This window comes from Agelaius phoeniceus, chromosome 23 (genome assembly GCF_051311805.1).
Source record: "Agelaius phoeniceus isolate bAgePho1 chromosome 23, bAgePho1.hap1, whole genome shotgun sequence".
NCBI lineage: Eukaryota > Metazoa > Chordata > Aves > Passeriformes > Icteridae > Agelaius > Agelaius phoeniceus.
The window spans coordinates 6,579,488-6,605,320 of NC_135287.1; the positions used below are offsets into that span (position 1 = coordinate 6,579,488).

At 44.8% G+C, this 25,833-nt stretch overlaps 1 protein-coding gene across 1 annotated transcript; it reads left to right on the forward strand.

Moving 5' to 3' along the window:
• The first annotated feature begins 7,311 nt into the window (after positions 1-7,311).
• Positions 7,312-25,434, forward strand: LOC129129631 (uncharacterized). The gene is made up of 14 exons (XM_077190031.1): positions 7,312-7,763; positions 14,710-14,966; positions 17,582-17,703; positions 18,203-18,251; positions 18,513-18,559; positions 18,690-19,068; positions 19,549-20,038; positions 20,583-20,688; positions 20,946-21,092; positions 22,130-22,190; positions 22,301-22,467; positions 22,551-22,661; positions 22,995-23,106; positions 23,434-25,434. Exons 2-14 carry the CDS (start codon positions 14,717-14,719, stop codon positions 23,442-23,444), a joined length of 2,052 nt encoding a protein of 683 aa, XP_077046146.1. The 5' UTR covers positions 7,312-7,763; positions 14,710-14,716; the 3' UTR covers positions 23,445-25,434.
• Positions 25,435-25,833: the final 399 nt, after the last annotated feature.

Below are 25,833 nucleotides of genomic sequence, written 5' to 3' on the forward strand. Positions count from 1 at the left end.
AATGGAACCTCCCAGCTCTGCACTATATTTATATATATATAAATCTATATATTTATATTATAATGTTACAATTATTGAATTGAATTGATTGAATTTAATTGATTTAAATTTATAGCTTATATTTAATATAGATAAATTTTAAATAATAACATTATTTCTATTAAATATAAGCTATAAATTTAAATAAATTAAATTCAATCAATTTAATTCAATAATATAAATATAGTCAGTTCAAGGCAATTGTTGAGGATCAGATTGGGGATTTTGAAATATTTAAGATATTTATATGCATTATGCAATTGTTTTCCATGTCTGAACAACCCTGCAAATGGAACCTCCCAGCCCTGCACTATATTTATATATATATAAATCTATATATTCATATTATAATGTTACAATTATTGAATTGAATTGAATCGATTGAATTGAATTGATTTAAACTTATAGCTTATATTTAATATAAATACATTTTAAATAATAAAATGATTTCTATTAAATATAAGCTATAAATTTAAATAATTAAATTCAATCAATTTAATTCAATAATATAAATATAGTCAGTTCAAGGCAATTGTTGAGGATCAGATTGGGGATTTTGAAATATTTAAGATATTTATATGCATTATGCAATTGTTTTCCATGTCTGACCATCCCTGCAAATGGAACCTCCCAGCCCTGCATTAGAAATCCACAGGAAAACTGCTCTGAAATGTTAAATTCAGGTTTGGATCACGAGCAATGGAACAGCTCAGAGCTCCCTCGGTGAGCTCTGCTGACTTCATCATTTCCTGCCTGCTTGTGGAGAGGAAATGCAAATTCAGCTGGGGTTCCACGGAGCAGCAGCTTCTCTCTACAGATGATTTACATGAATGCAGAGTCATGAAAAGCTGTCACCCCCTCAGGTGGCACCTCCCAGCACCGTGATCTGATGGGGAGGAAAAATACCAGATGGAGGTTTGCAATTATTTCTACATCAAAACAGGGGAAAACAAACCAGGGGGAAAAACCCCAAATATTTGAGGGCTCTTCTCACCTGGTTCTGCCCCTTTCAGGGCTTGTGCATTACCCAGAGATCTGAGAACTTCCTCCAGAAAATTCCATTCAGCGCAGAATTCAGAGCATCCACCACTCACTGGAGCTCATGTTGAACACTGGAAAAAACCTTTAGGTTTTGGTGGTTCTTAGGCATAAATCCCACATAAAACTTGACCTGGAGCAGGCCAGAATTGGGGTGGGAAGGGATGGAAAGGGAACAATCCCAGTGCTCCTGGGGGTCGCTGCTCTCCCTTCGGGCTTTGTCCCAGGAATTTGCTCCTCCTTCAGCTCTGATTTTTTGTCCTGGAATCATAGGAATGATAACAGAGAACCTGCATATTTAATCTGGCCATTGGCATTTCCCTCACTGGGTAAATATTGAATTCTTTGCCTTTTTTTTTTATTTTAGCCAAGATCCCCCTTGTGTGAGCTGTGTTTTCCATCAGCCTCTTAACCCTGGATAAAGAGGAGCAAATTCCAAGCAACACCTGTATTTTTGCATTTTTCTCATTTCCCTACCCAAAGTCCCCCTCTGCCAGCTGCATACCCCAGAAAATTGCATCATCCTTCACCTCAGCTGCATGAGAAATGTCATTTTTTGGGAACAAGATGCTGCTTCCTGCAGGAATTCAGCACTCAATCCATGCACAGGCTCAGTTAGCAAAGCCCTGCTGAAATCCTGAATTTTAACAGCTCAGTCAGTGGTTTGAAGGGAGAGTTTGGAACCTTTTTTATGAGAATGAAACTTTTCTTTGGGGGGTATTTTTTATGGGTATTTCCATCCTCTTTTTCCATCCACACTTTTTTTTTTTTAATGGGTATTTCCATCCTCTGGCCAGCGTGGCCCTAAAAACCTCAGGTTTTCAGGATTGTGTTCCCATTTTTCTGCACCTCAGGTAAAAGGATTTCCTATAAAAAAGGTAAAATCTCTGATGTTAAGGAGTTAAATCTTTCAGGGGCAGGAATTTCAGGGATTTAGCAGAAGGAAGTGGTGCTGAATTTCCCCAGCAAGGAAGGATGAGCTGCAGCTTTGTAGCCATGGAGAAATTAGGTCAGGCTCCAGAAGACACAGAATGATTTATGCTAATGAAATATTAACTCCCAGCAAGGAGGGGAAGCTGTTGGCACTTTCATGGGAACTGAGCGCTCGAGAAGAATAAAAATAATAATAATAATAATAATAAAAAAAAACAAACACGTGGCAAGAAACCAACCCAACCAATGCCCAGGTTGGACTGGTTTGGGCAGAGAGGCTGATCCTCAAAAGCTGCCAGAGCCATCATTTATTTGTTCATGGCTCAGGCAAATGAAAGCAAGAATAATCCCAAGGAAATCTCTCCTGTGGCAAAACAACACAATTTCTGTAAAATGGATCTGTTTACAGCAGCAGTCTGCCTTTGGTGAGATGTTTCTCCTTCAATTTTGTGCCTCAGCTCAATGAAACAAAGGCCTGGCTTTTAAAATTCTTTTAAAATTCTGTCACAACCCTTGGAGATTCACTGATCCCCCTACAAAGGAATTTAATGCCTCTGAATGCATTTCTCAGCCTTGCTGATTAACAGGATGTACTTCCTTATTTTGAGGTAAATATCAGCTGTCACAATTACCAAAGAAAACCAAAAAGGCAATAAAATACACATCATTTAACAAATCAAATAGCTCAGAAGGCTCAGAAGTTTTACAGGGCTCTTTTGCAGGGTTCTGCTCTTATTCAGAGTTATTATGCAAAGAACAAATGTCATAATTAAGAGTTAATTTTGGGTATCATTAATTTGGATATTGACCTTAAGAGCAGGGATTTTTCATTGCTGCATCCTCTCTGACCAGCCAGAATCCCAATAAATTCCATTTCTACAGAATTTTTTTTGTTTGTTTGCTTTGTGTTTCTCTTGAAATCAAAATTATTTATCCATTCCAGGCTACTCTTTGAGGCTGAGGACAAAGAATAACAATATTTTTACTCCTTTTTCAGGCAAAGTGCAATAACTTCCCAAGCAATGACCACAATCCTGACCTTTCCCATCCCTGCAGGAGCAGCTTGGGGGAGCCCTCACCTGTTTTTCCCCACAAATCTCCAAATCTTTATTTTCCGTGGCTTTTTTCTGTCCCCATGCCCAACCACACACAGAATAAGCAGCATTTTTATGCCTCAATAAAACAATTTCTCCCCATTTTTTCTGCAGCCATGGAGTGACCTCAGTGGGAGTTGTTTCCCTGATGCTGAAGGAATTTGGATGGAGGCCACTGGCAGTGAAATAAAATCTGGGTGGATGGGAAAGGGCTCTGAAACCTGAGCCCAGATTAAACCCCATTGTTGTTTGTGACTTTCAGAGGACTCAAATGGATTTAGGGCCTTTATTTTCTTCTCCCCACTTGTGTATGGCTTTAATTATTAACCCCAAATAAGCAAATTTTCCTGCTGCCAGATTTAATACAGAGCAGGTGCAATTTAACCCAGCTTAATTCTGGTTTTATTCAGTTGCCCTGGCTGAGGATCAGGCTCCAGAGTCCCTGACATGGAGGTTTTTAGGGACATTGCAGGTTTTTAGGAACATTGCAGGTTTTGAGGGACATTGCAGCCCTGAAATTCCTGATTTAAGAGCTTGTTATTTATTATTATTATTATTATTATTATTATTATTATTATTATTATTATTATTATTATTATTATTATTATTATTATTTCTATTATTATTATTATTGTGAAAATTCAGGGGTTTGGTGCCTAATAATAATAATAATAATAATAATAATAATAATAATAATAAATGATAATAATGTGAAAATTCGGGTGTTTGGGGCCCAAATTCCCCATTTTGCCAACGTGCAAAAACCCACTTTAAGCAAGAGAAGCTCTTTGAGGCCCTGGAGAGAAGAGCAGCTCCCAAGTGCTGCAGGAATTCAAAGGTGAGGGAGACATTTCTTGTGCAAGAGCTGGAAGGAGCCTGTTTGGCCTGGCTGCAGGCCAGGGCATTGTATTGCAGCAGCAAAGCAGAGAAACGATCCTTCAAAACACCCAGCTGTAAATGGAGAAGCTCAAGCACCCAGACTCCAAAAAAAAAATAAGTGGTTTTGTGGCTTCAGCTGCCAAAATGTTAACCCTGAGCATCCTAAATTTGAGTTTGTCCTCTGCTGGGCCTGGAATAGGCCTCAGCTTTGCTGAAACTGGGGTTTGGTGTGGATAGGTGGAAATCAAACGAGATCTGAGTTACCCAGTGAGCTGCAGGGACAGGAGAAGGGGACATTTCCTGTGCCACGTGGCCCTGCTGTGTTCTCCAATTCCCTCATTTACAATGACATGGCCCTGCTGTGTTCCACAATTCCCTCATTTAAATCCCACCTGCCGTGAGTCCCCTGAGCCCTCACCCGAGCTCTGCTGAACCCAGCTCTGTCCCTCCCACCCCCTCTTTGTGCCAGCTCCCGGTGGAGCTGCCAGAAACCAACACAGCTGTTTGGGACATCAGCTCTGCAAGGAGGGAAAAGCATTAAAAATGGAATTTCTGCCGTGCTCTGCACGTGTTAAGCCACAGGGAAGCCCTCACACATCATCCTCAAACATCGGATTTGTTCCAACATTAAATTTCCACTCCTTCTCCTCTATTTCCCCTTTTGCTGGACTTGTTTGGAATCTGATGAGGGTTTTTTGCTGCTGAGGGTTTTTTTGGTCTGATTTCCAGCACCATCTAGTGACACAACCCGGGATAGAAAAACATTTTCTATTTATTTTTTACCTTCCTCTCGATTTTCTTGACCTCGTTCTGCTTTTCATTCATCACAAATTAAAATTCAGTTTCATTTCTACAAAAATATTTCACAACACGTCTCAAAAGCCAAACTTAATAAATCGCAATTTTTCCCTGTGCTTTCTGCTCTAACCTCCTTCAACCCAAATAACAGCACAGAAATTCCCAAACCACTTCAGGTAGCCTAAAAAAAAAATCTGCATTTCAGAAGGAATAGAAAGTGCTGAGCTTGGAAATGCTTTCGCCCTGGTGCCCTGGAGCTGCAGCTGATGCCAGCACTGAAGGTTATTTGTTTGAAAGATGAACCACCAGTGCCTTTCAGAGTTTGTAAATATAAATTAACATTTATTTCAGATCTCTTCAGTGCCTGCACAAATGGATGTGGCCAATTCCTCCGCGCTAATGTCTGGTTTTCACCTCAAGAGCAAAACCCCAAGAAGCCCCATGGGTTTAATTCCCATTTTTTCTGTCTGCCTCCATGCAGCCAGTCCAGCCTGAGGAAATGAGCCATTGTTCCTCATCACCTCTCATTTCTGAGCTCAGGAGCTGAGTGCACTTTGTTTCCAGAGGCGTCGGGAGGAAGGGGTGAAAAATAATGGCAAGAACAAACATCCCTGAGCCCTGTTCTAGGGAGGTGGAACCCTGAGCATTCCCTTTAAAATTTAACAGGAAGGTGGCCCCAGGATTTGGCAGAGTGAAACATCTTAAACCACTCAGTTCCCTCCCTTGGTTGATAATAATAATTGTGGCTAAAAATAAAAATATTCTGATTTCCAAGGGGCAGTGAGGTAACTGGTGTGGAGAGCCAGGCTGTGCCATTCCCAGCCCTGGAGAAAGGGCGATTTTATCATGGAATTATCACCCCAGCCTCTGCAGGAACGAGGAATCTCCCCCTCTGCAGCTGGGGAAGGAGGGAGAGCTCAAGAATAATAAAAGAGGATTCCCTGATCACTGAAAACTCATCAAATCCAGCCATTTATCCTCTGATGTGAGCCCACAGCACTGCAAATGCAGAGCAATTTCTGTAACTCAACCCCTCCAACACCACAAAATCCAAATTATTCCTCTCAGAGCTCAGCAAAGTCCTCACTGCAGCCACCAGCAGGTTTGGCTCCATCAGCTGCATCCCACAGCAGGGTTGAGTTCAGGGCTGAATTTTCTGAATTTTCCTCTCCATCTCCCATTTCAGGTGCTCTGCTAAGAACCCAGCGCTGATCAGCTGAGGGAGCACACACAGGCTGCCTTTGAAACCACAGCAGATGATTCCTAAAGGTTTGCTTGGCAAAGAAATCAGAAGGAGAAAAAAACCCCAACAAAAGAAGGGAAATGTCTGAATTTTTATTTTTGTTGTTGTTGTTGTTGTTGTTGTTGTTGTTGTCTGAATAAAAAACTTTCTTAGTGGAAAATGGATTAAATGAGGAACAACAAAAGGAGAAGCCATCAAAATGCTACAGTAATAAGATTCATTCCTTTTGTCTTTCCATCCCTATTAGGCCTCCAAATCTAAACTTTTATCTGGATGTTTGTGCAGTATAGATTGATGAAGATCCCTGTCAGAAAAGTGATTAATAAAAAAGTTGATCCAAAGTTATTTGGAAAGCTGGGAAGTGCTGCATATCCTTTGGGATTGGGGGGATCAATTCCATTTGGGACTGGGTGACCAATTCCATTTGGGATGAGTTCATAATTCCATTTGGGATTGGGTGACCAATTCAATTTGGGATTGGAGTGACCAATTCCATTTGGGATTAGGGGAGCAATTCCATTTGGGACTGGGTGACAAATTCAATTTGGGATTGGGGTGATCAATTCCATTTGGGGTGGGATGACCAATTCAATTTGGGATTGGGGGATCAATTCTATTTGGGACTGGGTGGCCAATTCCATTTGGGATGAGTTCATAATTCCATTTGGGATTGGGTGACCAGTTCCATTTGGATGGGGTGACCAATTCCATTGGGATTGGGTGACAAACTCCATTTAGGATTGGGTGACAATTCTATTTGGGACTGGGTAACCAATTCCATTTGGGATTGGGGTGACCAGTTCCATTTGGATGGGGTAACCAATTCCATTTGGGATTGGGGTGACCAATTCCATTTGGGACTGAGGGATCAATTCCATTTGGGACTGGGTGACCAATTCCATTTGGGGTGAGTTCATAATTCCATTTGGGACTGGGTGACCAGTTCCACTCTGGATTAGATGACCAATTCCATTTGGGACTGAGGGATCAATTCCATTTGGGATGAGGTGACCAATTCCATTTGGGACTGGGGTGATCAATTCCATTTTGGATGAGTTCCTAATTCCATTTGGGATGGGTGACCAGTTCCACTGTGGATTAGATGACCAATTCCATTTGGGACAGGGTGATAATTCCATTCTGGATTGGAACAGGAGCACCCAGCGCTGGCAGCTCCTCCTGCCCAGGGGAGGTCACTGTTGCTGCACAGAACGGCTCAGACCGGGCAGTTTTAGGTTGAACGGCGCATTTTAAACGTGGAACACCAGCAAACCCCTCCCACGGCAGCTCAGGGCTCCTCTCCTTCCTCATCTTTCCAGAAATCCACCAAAAATCAAGCCCACAGCTGCATCATTCCCCGTGGAGACTGATAATTCCCAGGGCTGCACCGAGGGCAAACCAAATCCCATCCCCAGATGCCTCAAGGCATCAAAACCGGGCAGATTAAAATAATTTCTTCACCTTTAATCACCTGCAATTCAAGACCACACAGCTGAGAAGTCATCCACAATCAACTGCATCTGATCACCGCATTAAAATTAGGAAATGATATCCCAGGGGAGAAGAGCTTTGCTTGTGCTGAAGAGGTGAAAACTCTGGAAAGTTCCCCTCTGAGGGGGACAGAGCCTTCCCAGCAGCCCCACACAGGAGGAATTTCGTCACGGTGCAGCATTTCAGGGAGGTAAAAACAGTCTGGACACGCCACCAGGGAGCTGTGGATCCAAGGAAAACATTTGGAGGTAACCATGGAGCACCAGCAGGGATGAGTCAGGGGCAGGAAATTCTTGGAAATGAAACAATGGGGATCACCCAGCAGGGGACAGGGCCATTGTCAGCCTCACCTGTGGGGTGGAGGGGCTGGAGAAGCCCTGGGGAGCTGGGAAGGGGCTCAGCCTGGAGAAAAGGAGCTCCAGGAGGGACCTTGGGGCTCACCGGGAGAAAAAAGAGGCTCAGGAGGGACCTTGGGGCTCAGCTTGGAGCAAAGGAGGCTCAGGAGGGACCTTGGGGCTCAGCTTGGAGCAAAGGAGGCTCAGGAGGGACCTTGGGGCTCAGCTTGGAGAAAAGGAGGATCAGGAGGGACCTTGGGGCTCAGCTTGGAGAAAAGGAGGATCAGGAGGGACTTCCTGGCTCAGTCTGGAAAAAAAAGGGGTTCAGGAGGGACCTTGTGGTTTAGCCTGGGGAAAAAGAGGCTCAGGAGGGACTTTTCTGGTTCTTCTTGGAGAAAAGGAGGCTCAGGATGGACCTTGTGGTTTAGCCTGGGGAAAAGGGGGTTCAGGATGGACCTTGTGGCTCAGCCTGGAGAAAAAGAGGCTCAGGAGGGACTTTCTGCCTCTGGTTGGAGAAAAGAAGGTTCAGGAGGGACCTTGGGGCTCAGCCTGGGGAAAAGGAGGCTCAGGAGGGACCTTGTGGCTCTGCACAGCTCCCTGCCAGGAGCAGAGGATTTGGGATCTCATCCAGGGACATGAAGGAGAGAAGGGAGCAGCCCCGAATTCCAGCAGGGGAGGACATCAGCAGGAATTTCCCCATGGAAAGGGTGGCCAGGCACTGCAAGGAGCTGCCCAAGGAGGTGTCACCTGATGAGGTGACCAACAAAACATCAGGAGAGGTTGAAAAGCTCAATTTAAAGACAATTGTGCATCTCTGAAGGTGAACGTCATCTGTGTGAACATAATCTGTAAATCCCGAGATAAGGGGATGGGGAGTGTTTAAAGGGCTGAATAATGAAGATATAATGAATATATTTAAAATATAAATATAGAGAATAATGTCTAGAATAAAATAAATATATAGAAAAATGTATAGAATAAAATATAACATATAGAGTAATGAAGATATTTAAAATCCCCGGAGGTGCCCAAGGCAGGGCTGGAGGTGGCACTGAGTGCTCTGGGCTGGGGACAGGGTGGGGATGGGTCGCAGGTTGGACTTGGTGACCCCGGAGGGTTTTTCCAGCCTCAGTGATGCTGGGATTCGTCACAGCGGTGCCCCCCGTGCCCTCCTGCCTTCAGCAGGGGTTTTCAGCTCCCCCAGAGAAGGTTCTGCTCCTTTGTGAAGCATCGCCCAGCTCAGGACACCGCTCCCAGCCACCCCGGGTGACCCCGCGGCAGTGCCGGCGTGGGTAATTAATCAGGGTAATTAATCGGGTGGATGTTTACTCCGAAAGCGTGTGACAAACCCCGCGGCGATGTCACCACCCCCCCTCCCCGCCACCGCCGCAATTGTCACATCTCAATTGCAGCGCTTGCCATGCAAATGGAGCCTCCACATCCCTGCTCTGCTTCCCAGGGGAAAATCCACCCATACCCCGCTCCAGTTCTTCATTTTAAATATCCCCATTATTCAGCCTTTTCAACACTCCCCATCCACCTATCTCGGGGTGTATTCACGCAGATTATGTTCACCTTTAGGGATGCACAATTCTCTTTAAAGACGAGCTTTCAAATCTCTCCTGACATTTTGTTTGTCACCTCAGCAGGCTCTGCAGAGCCTCCTCCTGCCTTTCTCCATCAGTGCAAATCGAACCCACCCCCTCCCAAATATGCAAAGGAGGATTTTAATAAAGGAAACCTTTTGCAACAAAGGCTTTTCAGCCAGGTGGGATCCGAGCTGGCATCCAGAGGGAGAGACAGACAAACACCTACCCCGGCAGAGGCTGTTAAAGTGGGTGTGTGCTCGGGAACATGTAGGAACAAGGGAGCAGGGAAGAGACGGGATTCACCCTCCATCCAAAGGCAGAAAAGGAGCTCAAACCTCGGGCAGCACGGCCTGAACTGCACAGGGAGAGACGTTGTGCAGAGCTGCCCATCACAAATCACCTCATTGCAGGGTTTTTAAATTTTCACTGAGAACTTCAGAGGGTGCTGGTTATTTCTACTGAAAATATTACGGCAGGAATGTGAATTCCTGCATCGGGATGTGAGGAATCCATCGGGATGTCAGGAATCCATCGGGATGTGAGGAATCCATCAGGATGTCAGGAATCCATCAGGATGTCAGGAATCCATCAGGATGTCAGGAATGTACAAAGGAGAAAAAAAATCCCACCCCAGAACAAAACTGATGATGTGCTTTTTCCTGCAGTGCAAACCTGTCTTTGCTAAAAGCTCAGCTCTGTTTCTGCCCAAACCCAGCCTGACCCTCACCCCTGCCCCAGGTGATTGCCACTGAAGACCCTCACCCAATCATATCCTCTTTTCTTACACCTTTAATACTTGAAATTTTCTCCCTTTTTTTAGAATAGAAGCACGGAGAGCGTAAAAAAACACAGAAATCACTAGAACTGTGGAAGATAATGAAAATATTCCACACTCTTGTGTAAAAAACACAAGAAAGAAGTCACTAAAATTGTGGAAGATAATGAAATTATTCCACACTCTTGTGTAAAAAACACAAGAAAGAAATCACTAAAATTGTGGAAGATAATGAAATTATTCCATACTCTTGTGTAAAAAAACACGAGAAAGAAATCACTAAAACTGTGGAAGATAACAAAAATATTCCACACTCTTGTGTAAAAAAACACAAGAAACAAATCACTAAAACTGTGGAAGATAATGAAAATATTCCATACTCTTGTGTAAAAAACACAAGAAAGAAATCACTAAAATTGTGCAAGATAATGAAAATATTCCGCACTCTTGTGTAAAAAAACACAAGAAAGAAATCACTAAAACTGTGGAAGATAATGAAAATATTCCACACTCTTGAGTAAAAGCCACTTTCCCCAGCCCAGGTTTCACTGGGTACTAAATGAAATAGTTCAGCCCATAGGGAGCTCCCTGTGGGAATCAGCACTGGCTGAAGCAGCATCCACAAATCCTGGAAAGTCATTTTTGGGATCTCCCTGTGCCTGCTGTGCAAGCTGGAGCCTGCCCTGCCTTGGTGGATGAAAGAGGACTCCATGCAGCGTTATTAGAGGGTCCAGATTGAAAATTGCTATTGAGCAGCCAGGGATGGGGCTGGAGGTGGACAGCTCATAGCCAGCAGTGCCTGTTTGCAGAGCCAGGCTCATGGGAGCTGTTTGAAATTAGAGCAACAAAGGATTCTTTCAAAACGCCAGGGACCTGGTGAGGTTGGAAGCAGAACCACAAAATTCCCAGTTAAACAAATACAAAGCCCTGGAGACCTCGCAGTGTCCACATTCCAAGGGGGTTTGTTGGTAGGTTTGAAAATCCACTTCTTTTCTCATGGCTAAAGATTGCATTTTGCCTTGTCTGTGCCATAGAAAGGGCAATTCCTCACCAGATTTGAAAATCCACTTCTCTTTTTGTGGCTGAAAATTGCATTTTTGGCCTTTTCTGTGCCATAGAAAGGGCAGTTCCTCACCAGATTTGAAAATCCACTTCTCTTTTTGTGGCTGAAAATTGCATTTTTGGCCTTTTCTGTGCCATAGAAAGGTCAATTCCTCACCAGTGCAGGTCAACACCTGTGCCAAACCCCCGGCCAATTCCTGCTTTACTGTGGATGTAATCACAAGTTATAAACAAGAAGATAAAACTATCTCCCTAAAGATAAGGGCTGGAGGAGAATAGAAAGAGGAGCAACCTCTGATGTGATTTACTGGCCAATAAATGCAGTGAGTCACTGCAGTAATTTCCTGTTTGCAGGAGGCCAAATTCTCCCACCTCGAATTGGAAGAGTTCCTGAATGGTGGAGTTGGGACTGGAGGAGTTCCTGAACTGGTGCCTCGTCCTAGAGACTTGCACAGGATATTTCCAGGGTATTTCCAGGGTATTTTCAGGATATTTTCAGGATATTTTCAGGATATTTTCAGGATATTTTCAGGATATTTTCAGGATATTTTCAGGGTATTTCCAGGGTATTTCCAGGATATTTTCAGGATATTTTCAGGATATTTTCAGGGTATTTCCAGGATATTTTCAGGATATTTCCAGGGTATTTTCAGGATATTTTCAGGGTATTTCCAGGATAACACAGGGGTTTGTGGCACTGAGGCTCTGGATCCTGGCTCCAGCTCCTCCTGTACTCATGCAATCCATGCAGTAAAGCAGGGGGAATGGAAGGGAAATATTTCCCCAAAGAGAGCAGGAGGTGTCCTGTCACCCTGATTTTTAAAGTTTTTCTAATCCTTCTGATGTTGACATTCTTGTAATGAACTTTCTCGCACATTTTCTGTAAATAACTGATTGTTTTGCATTCTTTTATGGAGAAGGAGAAATTGGATGGGCTGTTGGTTTGTGCAGTGTCATTGGAGAGGTGGCACTGTCACCCTCCAACCCACTGTCACTTTTGGAAATCTATGAATGTTGGAGTCAGAAATTAAACTGCTCATTTTACCTTAAGAACAGCAGCATCTCCACATTATTTTATTCCATATAATGAATTTATTTCCTATAGTGACTGTGCCCTTGGAGGAAGGGACACCTTGTGGCTGTCTCTGTGTCAGACAGGCAAACACACTCCAAAAGTGAAAATTTCTCTGACAAATCCCTTCCCCTGGGACAAACTGAGGAGGGAACTCACTGCTGGCTCCCTGTGCCTTCAGGCCCTGAGCTGCAGGGATTTCACAGGGATAACGGAGGGTGCAGGTGAAGCCTTGTGGAATTTGCAGCAACCCTGATGAGGGGAGAGGTGATAAATCTGACTCCATGTTCTCAGAAGGCTGATATTATATTATATTGTATTATATTATATTGTATTATATTATATTGTATTATATTATATTGTATTATATTATATTGTATTATATTGTATTGTATTATATTGTATTATATTGTATTCTGCTATACTAAAGAATACAGAAAGGATACAGACAGAAGGCTAAAAGATAATAATGAAAAATTTGTGACTCCTTCCAGAGTCCTGACACAGCCTGACCATGATTGGCCATTAAGGTAAAACAATTAACATAAAATCAATCAAATAATGACCAGGTGGTAAACAATGTCCAAACCACATTCCAAAACAGCAAAACACAGGAGAAGCAAATCAGATAATTCTTGTTTTTCTTTTTCTCCGAGGCCTCTCAGCTTCCCAGGAGAAGAATCCTGGGCAGAGAGGACTTTTCAGAAAATGTGATGGTGGCACAGCCTGGCCCCAGCCGTGCCTCTCCCTCACCCGTCCCCGTTCCCAGCTGCATTAATTAAATCAGCAATAATCAGTGGGGCAGGCAGCCAGGGAAGGGCCACTGCAATGCAGATCAGCTCCTGATTCCCTGCTTGTTCTACAAGCACCAAATCTCCTTTGATCAATACCTGAATAATCCTTTCAACATCCCTGAGCCTGTGGTTGCTGCTCCCGGTGCAGAGAAAGCGGGAGATGGGGTTGGCCAGGCCAGGGAGAGGAGTCACTGCCCACTTTAAACCACAGCACAAATGTCATCTTGTTCTTTTCAATCTGCCCCAGAAAGTCTGGCTGCTCTCTGCCCAGGCTGAGGGCAAAGATGAAAAGATGATTTTGTTTGGGATTAAATCTGAAATGCTTTCCAGGGCACAGCCAGGGAAGGAGATGGAACTGATAACATCGTAATCCTTTTTCCAATCTAGCTACTTAAGAGAAATATCTGCTTGTTCAGTTGAAATGGCACAGCCCACAGGGTGAAATACATTTCCCAGGGACATGGGAATGGAGCTGAGATCTGACACTGAGATCTGGTGACAAGGAAATAGATTTCCTATAGGAAGTGTCCCCATTTGTCATGGCTTAACCCCTGTGGCACTACACACCCCACAGTGCCTGGCAGGGTGGGGAGAGAGCTGTGAGCAGGTAAAAAAGCCATGGTTGAGATAAGAACAGTTTAATAGATGAATACTAGAAGGAAATTAACATAATTTCACTATCAGAGAGATAATTTCATTATAATAATTTCATTATCAGAGAGATAAATAAGTAAACTCCAATTAAAACAATAAACACAAGAGCTCTCTCCAGCTGCTGCCCTGAGACTGGTGCCTCAGTCCCTTAATTTAAATCTTGGGTAATTTTCCTGCAGGATGGGATCTCCCTTTGGCCATGGTCAGCTGCTCCCTCAGGACTCCTCCTGCACCTCCTGTCTGGGAAAATTCCTTCATTTGGGGCAAGCACAGCAGCATCAGTTTGGTAGCAAATATTCTCCTGCTAAATCCAAAACCCAGCACTGCACCAGCTACTGAGAACAAAACTCACCCACTATGCCAGAAAAGCACTTTTGGGAATTCCCAAAACATTTAATTGAGGATCTACTACCACTTTACTCACTTGCACAACTCCAAGTCAGAGGTTGCTTTTCCCTTCCCAGTAAATCAGTTTTTGGGGTTTTTTTTTTCTGTTTCTCACAGCAGGGGGGAAAAAAAAATCAACTTGAAGCTCAGCTTTTTCCTGGGAAAACTCATTTCCTCATCAGCTGCTCAGGTTGTAAGGAAAGAGGGTGGAGCCTTCCCAGGCTGCCATCCTCCAAACCATACCTGAGTATAAAGAGCAGAGCTGCAGCCAAGAAACTCTCAAAAGCTGCTTCCAGTGCCTGCTGGGATCCCAAGGCTGCTTTCATTCTTCCCCTGCTGGAACTTGCTGCTCCAAAGACAAGAGGGAAGCTGGACTCAGCTAATTACATTGGAGGATTAATTACATTGCCACGGTCTCCATGTGATACTGGATTGATTTTTAATTTTTTTTTTTTTAACACAACTGAACAGGGTTTTTTTTTCCCCTCCCCTCTTCTCTTTCATCTTTTTCTGCAAACACACACAGAGTGGAGATGTTGCAGACAGTCTGCATGAGCCCTGAGCTGCTTGTCAACCAAAACATGAGTGAAGAAGGTGAAATCTGTGGCTACAGCCCAGGCCAGGGATCTCCCCTGCCTGGAGAAACTGCCAGTCCCAAGAGCTGCTTCCAGCAGAGCCCATCTCTGCCAGACTCTGGATTAACTGAGCTGAACGTGGCAAGCCCCAAGATCTACCACCCTCCTCCTCCTCCATGCAACCCTCCAGGGATGCCTGCTGCTCCTGGTAAGAGAAAAATCTTTATTCCCCTTCCCTACTTTGTGCTTCTTGCACCAGCTGGCAGGGCCTGGGGCTCTGAGCAGCACAAAGCAATCCCAGAGATGTTCAGATTCCCCCCACTCAGGCTTGGCTGGATTTTGCCGTGTTCTGCTGCTGAGGTCAGAAATTCCAAAGGATGCCCAATGTTCCCTCCTTTCTGTCCATCTCCAGCGCTTTGCTGCTCATTTGCATTCTGAATTGCAAGTTTGGCTCTGAGCTAACAGCAGGGTAATAGATGTGACCTTCTGAGTTATTAACATTTCAAAGTCACAGCAAAGTGTGGCTGGTGAATCACTGCCTTTGCAGAGTCCCTCAGTTCCTAGGAAATGTCTGATCTGTCACTGGAAACTCTTCCCAGATAACAACACATAGCAATCTTACCAGCTTGTGATAAAGCTTCTCAAGGTAACCTTTAAAATGCTCTCCAAACAGTAAATAATTCATTGCCAAAACACCAATCTATGGAAAAAAAATAATCATTTCTAGAAACAAACTCTGCTTTTGGAGAGTTCAGTGTTTTGATTATTCAGTGATAGGTTAAACACTGAGAAGTGCCAGAAGTCTCAGCACAGAACAACAGCCCCATCTCCATTCCAAAGGCTCCATTTGCTGGGATGGGGATCGCTCCCTCCTGCTGGAGGGCTGGGAAACAAAATCACGCAACAAGAAACCACATCTTGTGGGGCTGGTTCCCCTGCCAGGATTGCTGCTCTCTGCCATCCCAGGTTAGGAAAATGAACCCACAGACACCAGAGGTTGGTGTCCAAACAGGAGACAGAGGAGTCCTTTGGCTTTATTCCAATCAAGGCAGAGGCCATGGGGCATCCCCTGGGGTCTCTCCAAGTTTTGGAGGATGCAGCCTCCTTTTTATCCCAATTTCCAGCCACGTTTCCCTTCTCTCTTTGCCCATTTCTGAGGTACTTGAGAGGTTCAGACTCCCCAGAACACCTGATACCAGAGATTTCCCAAAGATTTCCCTCTAATGTACAACCCTGCCTTTTAATTTTGAATTCTTATGTAATTTAGGGGTTTTTCCCCATTGGCTGAGGTACTTGAGAGGTTCAGACTCCCCAACACACCTGATACCAAAGATTCCCCTCTAATGTACAACCCTCTCTTTTAATTTTGAATTCTTATGGAATTTAGGGGGTTTTCCCCATTTCTGAGGTACTTGAGAGGTTCAGACTCCCCACCACACCTGATCCCAAAGATTCCCCTCTAATGTATAACCCTCCCTTTTCATTTTTAATTCTTAGGGAATTTAGGAGTTTTTTTTCCCCATTGTTTCTTTCATCTCTCAATGTCTCATTTCGTTTCTCAGCAAACCTAAAGTTTATTTGTAAAAGAAAATCTCTTATTCCATTCACCAATCAGTGGAATGCTTCCCATTGTTTCTTTTCTCTCCCAGTGCTGGTTTTATCCACCAGTGGCCCCACAGCTGGTTTGGAAAGACAAATCCACCATTCCTCTCACCAGGAGCTGCTCCATTCCCATCTGCTGAGCTCCCCTGCTTCCCCTCCTGGGGATCCCACACACAGATTTTGGTCAGGAATATTGGCCCAGGCAGCTCCTGTTTGATTTAACAGCACCAGCAGCCTCTGGACCAATGCACCTCTTTCATTTCAGGCTGTTGAGTTGTTTCATCCTGAATTGTGTTTGATCACAAGCAGCTGTTTCTGTTCCTCCTGCCACGAGCTGCAGTGGGAGCAGAAAGTTTCTCCTGCTCTCAGGATCCCAGGCTCTGCTTCCCTTGGAGCTGGGGCTCTCTCCATTGTTCATTTTCATATTTCATTGGGAAAGCCCTGATCTGATGCATGAAATCTGTAATTTTTTAATGGTAATATCTGTTACTGAATGAATTTTAGATAAAGGTTATCCCAGGCAGGGGGACACACAAGGCAGGGATGTGAATGCCAGAGTTACATAAAAGGTATTTCAAAAGCCAATGGATTTAAGCTCCTAATCTGGGCAAGTCTTTCAAGTTTGGGGATGCAGGCACCAGATGCAAGGAGACCTAACACAAACAATCACAGAGCAGCTTGTTTTGACAGAGAGAGAGCCTGTTTGGACAACGAGGTATATTCTCAAGTAACTGTTCCATTTCAGTGCAGAAAATCATTGTTTCACTTTGAAGGACACAAAAACTCCCAAACACACTGAGAGCCACGGGGCAAAGCCACTGGACAGAGCATCCCCATCTTCATTTTGAACAAATTCTGCTCCTTGTTGCAGTGATAACAATTTCACAAACCACAGGACAGGAAAGTGCAAAGGCAGATTTACCACAACACAGGAAAATGAGAGTGTGAGAGGGGCAGACACCTAAACACTGCTGACACATTCCCCAAAAGCAAATCCACATTCCCCAAAAGCAAATCCACGCTCTGTGGCACGCAGGAAAACTGAGAAGGAATTCATTGAAGGAGTTACTGAGCAGAGCCAAGGGAGATGTGGAAATTTCCCACAAGTGATGATGAGCACGGGGATCAGAGCCCATTCCCCAGGCTGCCCTCGCCCTCCCACCCTTCCCCAGCAGCTCAGACAATTGTGTCACTTTCAGCATCGTGTTGTGACTTTTCCAGACTCTGAACTTAGCTCTGATCCCCCTCAGAAGCGCTACATGGGTGTGAGAGTGAAGATGCCAGTGCGGGAACTGCTGAGGAAAATCCGACTGTCCAAAGGCTTGGACCCAGCTCCAGGCAAGGTGAGAAATGCCCAGGGCTGGGAGGGTTCCTGCAGCACCCTGGGGCACACAGCCATACCCCACTGGCTGTTCTGCAGCTGCTGCCTCTTCCAGCCACCAATGCTTTTAAAAGTGGAGAATAAACCAAATTTCAAACAGAACCAGGGCTGGGCTAGGGGCAGTTCCAAGGCAGTGGCAGCAGGAACCCATCCATGCCATGGGTGCTGTGCATCATTCAGTCAAGGCAAAGATGGCCCAATAAACAGCAAAAATATTGCTCCAGACCCTGCAAAAGCAGCCCAAGGAGCTGATCAACTCCCAGGCTGCTGTAAAGATCCTTTTAAAGCTGCCATGAATGAATTGCCCACTCGTGGAAATCTGTCCATCTGCAGCCCCTGCTGAGCAGAACCCATAGCCCAGGAGGCAACTGCACCCTGTTCATGTCCCAGTATTTGCCCCTGTTTCATCTCTCCTCCCTGTAAGCTCCTCACACTGAAGCTGGGTGGTTTTGTCTCCTCAGGAAGCCTCAGCAGTGAAGATGGTAGCCAAAGGATCCTCAGGAAAAACAGGTTTGGAAACGCCTCACTTGGTAACTGAGCCTCCTTTGCTAGCAGGATCATCCCTGTGAGGTACCCAAAGAGCCAGAGCACTCCTGTCCCAAGCTCAGTGGTCCCTGCTGGGTCCCTTCCACTCCAGCTGAGCATCACCACCCTGCCTGGCTTATCTGGCTCTTATCTGGGGCAGCACTGGTGGCAATCTCTGCTCTGTGTGTGTGCCTCTCCTCAGCTCTGAACCTTTCCTTTCCTTCCCTTTTTTTTTTTTTTTTCCAGCAGAGAAGAGGAGATCTCACCCTTATACAGAGAAACAGCTTAGACAGGTATGCAGAACACCCTGAACCCCTCTGTGCCAGGCTCCTGGGGCAGAATTCCTGTTCTATCACCCAGGGAGAACAGGACACTTCATGTCTGCCTCCCTCCCCTTCCCTCCTCCTCCTGTTGCTGTTTCAGAGCAAGCAGAGCGCTGGGCAAAGCCCCAGAGGCTTGGAGGACCTCGACATCCTGGTGGAGGTGCTGCAGGAGGATCTGAACCAGAGCCAGCTCGGGGAGGAGCCCCAGCGCCCCGTGCCAGACGGGCTCTGGCAGGGATTCAGCCGGGAGCTGCAGAGCTGCCGCTGGCAGAGCAGGGAGGCACACGGGGGCCTGCAGGGACCAGCAGAGCTTCACCCCCGCTCCTCCGGGAGAGATTTCCACCCCATGCTGAGGGGACAGGCGGAGCCTGCCCTCCATGGTCAGCAGGAAAGCACCCAGAGGTCCGGCTCGCCTGGGGTCTTCTCCAGGACAGGCGGGAATGGGGGCGGCTGGTGGGTGCAGGATGGTGCCCTGAGCTGCCAGGAGGGTTTCACGAGGGATTCTGCACCCCGGGAATGTCTCCTGAGGAATTCTGCACCCCGGGAATGTCTCCTGAGGAATTCTGCACCCCGGGAATGTCTCCTGAGGAATTCTGCACCCCAGGGATGTTTCCTGGAGAGCTCTCCATCCCAGGAATGTCTCCTGAGGGATTCTCCATCCCAGGGATGTCTCCTGAGGAATTCTGCACCCCAGGGATGTCTCCTGAGGAATTCTGCACCCCAGGAATGTCTCCTGAGGAATTCTCCATCCCAGGAATGTCTCCTGAGGAATTCTGCACCCCAGGGATGTTTCCTGGAGAGCTCTCCATCCCAGGAAGGTTTCTTGAGGGATTCTCCATCCCAGGAATGTCTCCTGAGGAATTCTCCATCCCAGGAATGTTTCCTGAGGAATTCTGCACCCCAGGGATGTTTCCTGAAGAGCTCTCCATCCCAGGAATGTCTCCTGAGGAATTCTCCAGCCCAGGAAGGTTTCTTGAGGAATTCTCCATCTCAGGAATGTCTCCTGAGGAATTCTCTATCCCAGGAATGTCTCCTGAGGAATTCTCCATCGCAGGAAGGTTTCCTGAGGAATTCTCTATCCCAGGAATGTCTCCTGAGGAATTCTCCATTGCAGGAAGGTTTCCCAAGGAATTCTCCATCCCAGGAAGCTTTCTTGAGGAATTCTCCATCCCACAAGGGTTTCCCAAGGAATTTTTCACCCCAGGAATGTCTCCTGAGGAACTCTGCACCCCAGGACACGCCTGCAGTCCCCAGCTTGGCAGAGATGCTGCTGGAAGCTCCCAGGGGATCTCCAGATGTGGAGGGACATTTGAGGCCGACCCCAAATTCCTTCACCAGGCAGGACCTCTCTGCCCTCTCCTTCTTCCAGTTCCAGCTGCACAGGGAGGAGAATTTGCTGAGGAACATCCCAGAGGAAGAGCTGCTGGCTCCTGATGAAAATGGCAACAGGTTTTACCCCTCCCTCTCTGTCCCATTTTTTGCAGACAAAATCAGCAACTGCACTTTTACTGTAGAGAGCAATAAACCCTTAAACATCCCAAAATTTCAGCATTTTTCCAGCATTAGTATTTTATGCTTTACAATGCACTCTCCCTGTTCCTTTGGGGTGTTTTTTACCCTTCCCTTTGGGGGCTTTCAACCATTTCTTTGGGGGCTTTCAACCATTTCTTTGGGGGGTTTCAACCATTTCTTTGGGGGCTTTCAACCATTTCTTTGGGGGCTTTCAACCATTTCTTTGGGGGCTTTCAACCATTTCTTTGGGGGGTTTCAACCATTTCTTTGGGGGGTTTCAACCATTTCTTTGGGGGGTTTCAACCATTTCTTTGGGGGGTTTTAACCATTTCTTTGGGGTGTTTTTACACCTCATTTGGGGTGTTTTCACCACTCCTTTGGGGTGTTTCAACCATTTCTTTGGGGGGTTTCTACCCCTCCCTTTGGGGGGTTTTAACCCCTCCTTTCTCTTCTGCTTGTTCCCAACTGAATTCTCTTCCAGGCTGCTGCACAAGGCTGTTGCCCAGGGGAGGAGGGCTCTGACTTTCGCCCTGGCCCGAAGATTTGCATCCCTCAACAAGATTGACGAGAAGGATGCAGAGGAAAGGGTAGGAGGCTCATTTGCCATGGAAAAAAAGTCATTTTTTATCCCCTGAAAGCCTCTGTCAAACGCCAGCCAAGCACCAAACATCGTTCTGGTGTCCTGGAAAAGAGGGGAAAATGGGAATGGGGAGGGAGTGATGGAGCACAAGTGGGAACAGAACCCCAAAATCCCAACTCCTCACTTTATTATCTAAAAAATGTTGTTGTTTTTAAACTTTTTTTTGCCTTCCACTGCAACTCTGTGCCCTTCTTCCCTTCTCAGACTGCTTTACATCTTGCTGCAGAAAAGAACCAGCACCTGATGGTGAGCGACCTCATCTCCCTGGGAGCCAACGTCAACGAGCAGGACAGCGCTGGGAAAACTCCCCTGCACCTGTGTGCAGAGAATGGCTACCTGAGGGTTCTGCAGGTAAACTGGGGGCTCTGCTGGGGCCAAGGTGGACTAAAAGCAGCTCATGGACCTCCTGGTGTTGGAAATAACCAAGGGTGTTCCATGCAGCTCTGCTCTGATGTGGCTACAGAGGGATTTGGTGTGGGGGCGTTCACAGGGGTCCCAGGATGAGGGAAGAGATGACAATGTTGACTCTGTGTTTCAGAAGGCTTGATTTAGTATTTTATGATGTATATTATATTAAAACTATGCTAAAAGAATAGAAAAAAGGATTTCATCAGAAGGGGTAGCAAGAGTAGAAATAAAATAATAAACAGAAAATAATAAATAATAAATAATATTTAAATAATCAATAAAAATAATAAAGGAATATAAATTAATAAATAAATAGAAAATGGAAATAAATAGAAATAAAATAAAAGAAATAGAAATAAAATAATACATATAAAATAATAAATAAATATTTAAATAATAAATAAAAATAATAAAGGAATATAAATTAATAAATTAAATAAATAGAAATTAATAGAAATAAAATAAAAGAAATAGAAAAGGAATGATAACAAAGGCTTGTGACTGACTGAGACAGTCCGAGCCAGCTGGGCTGTGATTGGCCAAAAAAAAAAAAAATATTTAAATAATAAATAAAAATAATAAAGGAATATAAATTAATAAATAAAATAAATAGAAATTAATGGAAATAAATAGAAATAAAATAAAGGAAATAGAAGAGGAATGATAACAAAGGCTTGTGACTGACTGAGACAGTCCGAGGCAGCTGGGCTGTGATTGGCCATTAATTAGAAACAACCACATGAGCCCAATCCCAGATGCACCTGTTGCATTCCACAGCAGCAGATAATCAATGTTTGCATTTTGTTCCTGAGGCCTCTCAGCTTCTCAGGAGAAAAAAATCCTAAAGAAAGGATTTTTCAGAAAATATCATGGCTACAATCTGGGGGTGGAAAGGGTATTTTTATGAGGGATTTGGGGGAGGAAAGGGTATTTTTGGCACTGCCAAAAGTCAGGAATCACCTGGGTATTCCTCATTTCAGGTCCTGAAAAGCTGCAAGAGCAATGGGGTGTGTGTGGAAGTGGATCTGCCTGACCACCACGGTGAGAGGCACAGCTCCAGCACGGGGCTTGGCTTAGATCCCAAATCCCTAAAATGCAGATTTGCCAGGGGTCAGGCGCTGGGTTTGACTGTGCCATGGTGTCCCACGCAGGTCTGACCCCCCTGCTCTGTGCTGCCCTTGCCCACACTGTGCTGGTGACAGAGCCCCAGAGCTCTGCCAGGGACAGCGGCGCCGGGAGGGTCCTGAGGCTCCGGAGAGCCCAGATCCTGGAGGGGATTCTGTGCCTGCTCCAGATGGGAGCAAAGCCCCAGCTGCAGGTGAGGATCAAGCCCAGCACATCTCCAGCCTGGCTTAAGTGTTCCTGTCCTTGTGCAACCACGGGATTTGCTGTCATCTGCAGGTTCTGCACTCGTGTCCAACCTCCACCCCCTGCCTGAAGCTCGAGGAGAACACAGAGCTCATGTGTTTGCTTCAGACTCATAAAGCCCAGGCACAGGATGTTCCTCAGGAGGTAACCATGGCTGCTTTACACAGGCAATGTCTAATTCCAAGATTAATTTCCAGGATTAGGCAAATATTCAGTGCTTAAAAACAAAAAAAAAAATGTTACATCTCTTTTATCTTTTACAAGGTCTTTTTTGCCTCGGTCAGATAAGAGTTCCCACCAGAGTGCATGTAATAAATGCAATAATATAACAAGATTTCCATTAGAAATACAGATTTAAAGTCCCGTTTCAAGTCACTGAGGTTCTCCCAGAACCCAGCAGAGAGGAAAAAAAAAAAATAAAATCATTTCAGTGCAGTTCAGCTGGAAATGGACTGTTCTGGTCTCTTCACTGCCCAGAGCTGCAGCCTGCTGGATGCTCCCAGAGGAATCCCCGCTCCCCCAGCTGCAGATAACTCACCTGGCCTTGGCTCCTTGTCATCCTCAGACCTCCTTGATGCCCTTCTCCAAGGTATTTTGTGGTAGGAGGTGGAGTTCAGGTAGTTGGGGGTTTGTGTGTCTCAGCAGCTGGGATGGAGTGGCTCAGTCCTGTCCCATCCCACAGAATCATTTGGGATGGATAAAAAAACCCCAAAATCATCGAGATCAAACCTCCACAGCATGGAGCTGCTGGAAACAGCGCTCAGCACCTCATCCCAGCCTTTGAATTCCCTCATTTTCCTTGCAAACCTCCTTCCTCCCCCAAAACCAGCCAGAAAAATGAGGGAATTTATTCCTGCTTTGGCAGGAACAGCTGGGCTGGGACTGGGCTGAGATTTGCTGCTTTGTTGCCTTGCAGGGAAATGCTGAGAGCTCTCGCCACCTGCACCTGCTGGGCCACCTGCTGCAGAGGACAGACACCAAAATATAGAATATTTTATATTATACCTTGAACTGACTGCTGGAAAGATCTCACCTGGACCCAGAATTAAAAAAGCTGATAAATGAGGGAAATCCTCAGTGCAGGTTGTGGCAGGAATTCAGTGTTAGGTGCTCCAGGAAGAATTGCATCTTCATTTTCTCACAGATTTGTGCTTCTCTGCTCAGGTCTGAAGCTCTGATGATTTTTCATGCAGGTGTTTAGCCCAAGAAAAAAGATTTTGACTATCCAGGGTTTAATCTTGGGGTTTCAGCCTAAAACTGATCTATGCACTCCAACATTCAGATAGACTGAAAATCTCAGTGATTTTAAACATGAGCTCTGGGAATTCAGAGCCTCAATATTAAAAATATTTCATATTTTCTGCAGTCTGGCCCTGAATTTGGCCAAGGCTGGAGCGGTCACACTTTAAAGCAGTCTCAAGGTGAAGTCCTTCCAAAATCAAGCATCGTGCTGAGCATGTTTCTGCAACAAAAATCAAGCTTTTTATTGATGCAATCAGAATTTTGCACCCTTAGTGGATTGTAGGTGAAGTCTGGGACAAAGTGTTTCGAATCAGCTCCTTTCCAACTGATCTAACAGAGAATTTTACCTTTATAAAATTTAAATCTAGAACAGCTCTTGAAGGATCACTTCTTTAAACAAAGCTGGGAGCACAGCAAGGAGCTGAAATGATCCTGCACTGCCAGAAAACCAAGTTATTCAGTAGAATTATTATAAACTAGATAATTTTTATTATTTATTACTTCTTCCCAGACTTATTCTCGTTTAATTTTAACTTCTGGTTGCGAGTTTGCTGGTTTCTATGAAACTTCCCTGTTTGCTACATAGGGAGCAATTCTACTTTTACAGAACCTAAAAGCAAAACCAAAAACTGATCCAGCAGCTCCTCACGTGTCTCCTGTGGAGGAAAATGGGAGATTTCCACGTGAAACCACTGCAGGATCCAGTGTTAAGTACTCAGCATCTTTGGGGAATGATTTTAATGAACCCTTTGCATTTGTTTCTTGTGGTAAAAAAAAAAAAAAAAAAGGTTATTTTTGTGTTATGGGGTTTCCTTAAGTGTTAAGCTCCAAGAGCTACATTGCACAAGGTGAATTAACTTGGAGAAGTGGCAGTGTTGAAGTGAATTCCAGTGGGATTTGGGTCATATCCTATGATTCTGATGCCCTGAACAGCTGAAGAGTTCTCTTTTGTATTTCCTTTAGCTTGAGTGAGACGTAATCATTCATAATCTTTCAGTATTTCATTAAAAATTCTATATATTATCTGTTATTCTCATGAGGAGCTGCATAACTCATCCACCTCCTTCCAAAGCTTTCCCTTGTGTTTTAATAATCTTAAATATTTTCTTTTTCCCTTTTTGTCCCAGGTTTTATGGATGTTTTTCCCCTCTGAATATTTCTCTCTGTCCCTCCACCACTGCCCATCCTTCCTTCTGTTTGCATTTTAACTCTCACTGAACTTTTTATTCATTTGAGGACAATTAAGGAGGAACTTCGGGGTTAGCTCAGCTTCCATTTGTGGGATTGAAGGGTCAGACCCAGCTCTTTATTTTCATTATAAACCAACCCAGAAATCCCACATCACGAGGGTGGAGCAGAGTGTGGAACAAAGAGAAGAGCAGCCATGAACATCTTCAGAGGAAAAAACCTGAATTTTCTCACAGTTTTTCTTAAAAAAAAACATAGAAAACTCTCATTTAATAATCCAACATTAATCTTGTAGTCATGGGAACCATTCAGGTGAAAGGACAGGAGTATTAAACTATTGTTATAGATATCATTTATTCAATATACTCAGAGATAAACTTGCTTCTACAGTATATTCTACCACAGTTAGCCATTAATTGCATTGTTAATTGCTTTACATTGTTTCACGCTCCTTCCTGTCAATAAATACATTTATTTCATGCAGTAACTTGTTTTTTTTCTGTACTCTTCTATTCACACTAAGCTCCCAGCAGAAGGGACACCATGGAAAAGGCAAATTAAGCAGAGCTTGGAAGCTGAGAAATGTGGGCAGGTTTTGTTGTTGGTTTGGTTTTTAGGGTGGCAGAAATCCTCCAGTGCCAGCAGTAACTCCAATATTTCCCAGTTCCAGTAACTCCAATATTTCCCAGTTCCAGTAACTCCAATATTTCCCAGTTCCAGTAACTCCAATATTTCCCAGTTCCAGTAACTCCAATATTTCCCAGTTCCAGTAACTCCAATATTTCCCAGTTCCAGTAACTCCTGTCACTCCAAGGGGAAACAGGACCCAAATTCCTGGCAGAAGGTTCTGGAGGGATCCCCACCCCTGGTACCTCACCCCCAGCAC

What these genes read in the sequence shown, in the direction of transcription:
- LOC129129631 (XM_077190031.1), top strand. Translation starts at nt 14,717, where the DNA reads ATGTTGCAGACAGTCTGCATGAGCCCTGAGCTGCTTGTCAACCAAAAC. An exon ending in GCTACCTGAGGGTTCTGCAG is followed by an intron (nt 21,093 to 22,129) that starts GTAAACTGGGGG and finishes TCCTCATTTCAG; the next exon opens with GTCCTGAAAAGCTGCAAGAG. An exon ending in CACAGGATGTTCCTCAGGAG is followed by an intron (nt 22,662 to 22,994) that starts GTAACCATGGCT and finishes TTCACTGCCCAG; the next exon opens with AGCTGCAGCCTGCTGGATGC.